This window comes from Sphaeroforma arctica, assembly GCF_001186125.1.
Source record: "Sphaeroforma arctica JP610 unplaced genomic scaffold supercont1.930, whole genome shotgun sequence".
In the NCBI taxonomy this organism is placed as follows: Eukaryota; class Ichthyosporea; order Ichthyophonida; genus Sphaeroforma; species Sphaeroforma arctica.
In genome coordinates this window covers 28,021-30,591 of record NW_014039628.1, presented here as the reverse complement: position 1 = coordinate 30,591, position 2,571 = coordinate 28,021, and the positions used below count along the sequence as shown (strand labels likewise).

Below are 2,571 nucleotides of genomic sequence, written 5' to 3'. Positions count from 1 at the left end.
AAATATATAAATATATGTATATAAATGTATTTCTTAGACATTATCGATAAAACGTATCTATGTATGAGACTGTATGTATCATGTATATGCGCACAAGCGCATATCGGGCATATTGTCAACATGAGCGTAAAATACTCATTTAGGCTTTTGTTTGCCCAAGATCTGCATTTTCAGCGAGCACAGCCTTCTACTTATATGCATCGATGTGTTTTCATGCCACAACAAGGACTGCCGTGGGTGTGATTCTGATGAAGAAAGACTCAGCATGAGACTGTAAATACTTGAAGAGGACTATATATAGTCGTTTGATTTGATTGAAACTTAGTGGAGCTCACAGGTTTTCACATACTTGAATGATGAAGCACATGACAATAGATATACTTGAAGAGAGTTTAAAAGTCCGTTCGATGTCCCGGCTGATCCTCTACAGGCGTATACTATGGTGTCACAATCACACATACATATATTAAAATGTACACCTTGTTGAACGCGCATACTTGGACGTGCAAGTGCACACACATCAACACCTACTCAACAGCAAAGGTTGCGAGTGCATCAAGACTCTCTGCGCTGGTCACGTCACAGGCCTTTCCAAGAATTTTTGACTGAGGGAATTCGTTGGTGAGCTCTGGTGAAAGTGGGACAAAATAAAGTCAGTTATGCAACAGTTGGTGGGATATATAGAAACGGAATACAGAGTGTCTGATAAAAGCAAACACGTAGCTACTCGGAAAAGAAATGGTCGTTACCTACGCTTTCCTAATTGCATATAAATATAATTTGTGCTGTAATTATTCAAGCCGGACGTCTAATCGTCAAATACTATTAAATCTATCCAACAAACTTCTTTAAGTCAATAGCTTACCGTACCATGTTCTCTCTCGCAGATACACAATTGTAGCGAGTCTCGCGAGTGCAAGTCTGAACGAAAGTACAAGTTATGTGTACAGCACAATCGTCCATGCAATTATAGAGCCAGCCTCTGTTTCCCGGTCGAACATAACTATGCAATGCACACTCATGCACTCAATCTGCAAACATTTTATATAAGTAATCACCCGTAGGTGCCACTCTCGAGATCATTCCCGTGTATATACAGTCGACCGGTCGAATATAACCGTTGCACACATTTGTTTGTCTATAAAATGTCTATATATTTCCTCACCTGTAACGCAGCTCTGTACTCTACTGTCTTCTCGGCTGCTGATAACCACATTGTGCTTTAGTTTAGCAAATTCTTTGGCCATGGCAAACCCTATGCCTTTAGTAGAACCAGTAATTAGTACATTGTGTTTGTGTAACGCGGTGTTGGATGTGTTTACCGAAAGTGTGTAATTGTATAATGTATACGCGATTTTGAATACGGTGGTCAAAACGAATACTATTATAAGGTAGTGTACATTGGAGGGTCCGAGATCAAAATACATTTTTTGATAATACTTGAATGGTTATTGACCATACATATGTCTACACACACAGACCACAGTGCTACAGTTGTGGGGTACTGTACACATGTGTATAGTCATATTTAAATATAAAGTACAAATATAAATACATAAACATGCAAACACAAAGCACAAAACAAATCCACATAAATATTTACTCACGATCTATTTGCTCAGCACTTTTACGATGACCGGCAAAAAAAGCCTACGACAGCATTTATAAATAGAGAACTGCGTGCAGAAACCATAAGATCTGTGGCATTTGTATTTTCCATTTGTTTTTATTAAAAAAAACATGAGTGAGCGCGTGTAAATAAATGCAATGCACTTGATAGACGTCAGTCGCAACACACAGTACATAGCATAGTACTCCCGAATGCTTCTTGCCTTGGTGAGCCTGTCCAGAACATTTGTCACCACACACACACGCATGAAAACTGTACAAAACACTAACGTGTGATAGTGTTGTGTCTATGTACTGTCACTCCCACACTCTGTTCTAGCCATTCTAATCCAAGCACAACACTTTCCTATAATCATATCGTATATACTATTGATACTCACCATAGTCACACACACAGAACAACCAACCAAGTATGACCTCCTTATAACCTAAACGGAAAACTTTCGTGTGAGTACATCACGCCCTTACAATGTCACTACCCCACTCTGTCATAGCCTTACTCGGCGCCACGGGTGTAGGTAAATCACAGCTTGCCATAGACCTGGCTCGGCAATTCAATGGGGAAGTGATTTCGTGTGACTCTATGCAGGTGTACAAAGGGCTTGATCGCACAACGAACAAGGTCACAACAAAGGAGACGGTGGGAGTGCCGCATCACATGCTGAGTTGTGTGGATAGAGAGGCGGCGTATACTGTCGTTCAGTATCGAGATGCTGTACTAGAACTGGTATGTATGTGGCGTGTATGAGTTTGTGTATATATGAGCGGTAGGTATGAGCGTATGTGCATGTGTGTGGTTTGAAGGAGTGTAGGGGTGTAGAAAAGGCTCGATCTCACGATGAACAGGGTCTCCGTGTGTGTAGCGGTTGTATTTAAATACATGTGTTATCTTGTTCTTGAGGTGGTTGTTGTTCGTTTATTCACACACACACACACACACAC

The 2,571-nt window shown here is 40.6% G+C and overlaps 1 protein-coding gene across 1 annotated transcript; it reads left to right on the top strand.

The window, feature by feature from the left end:
- Window positions 1–2,098: 2,098 nt before the first annotated feature.
- SARC_09302 (hypothetical protein) lies at window positions 2,099–2,471 on the top strand (the record flags this gene model as incomplete). The annotated part of the gene is made up of 2 exons (XM_014296691.1): window positions 2,099–2,356; window positions 2,442–2,471. The coding sequence occupies 2 exons, from the start codon at window positions 2,099–2,101 to the stop codon at window positions 2,469–2,471; spliced, it is 288 nt and encodes a 95-aa protein (XP_014152166.1).
- Window positions 2,472–2,571: the final 100 nt, after the last annotated feature.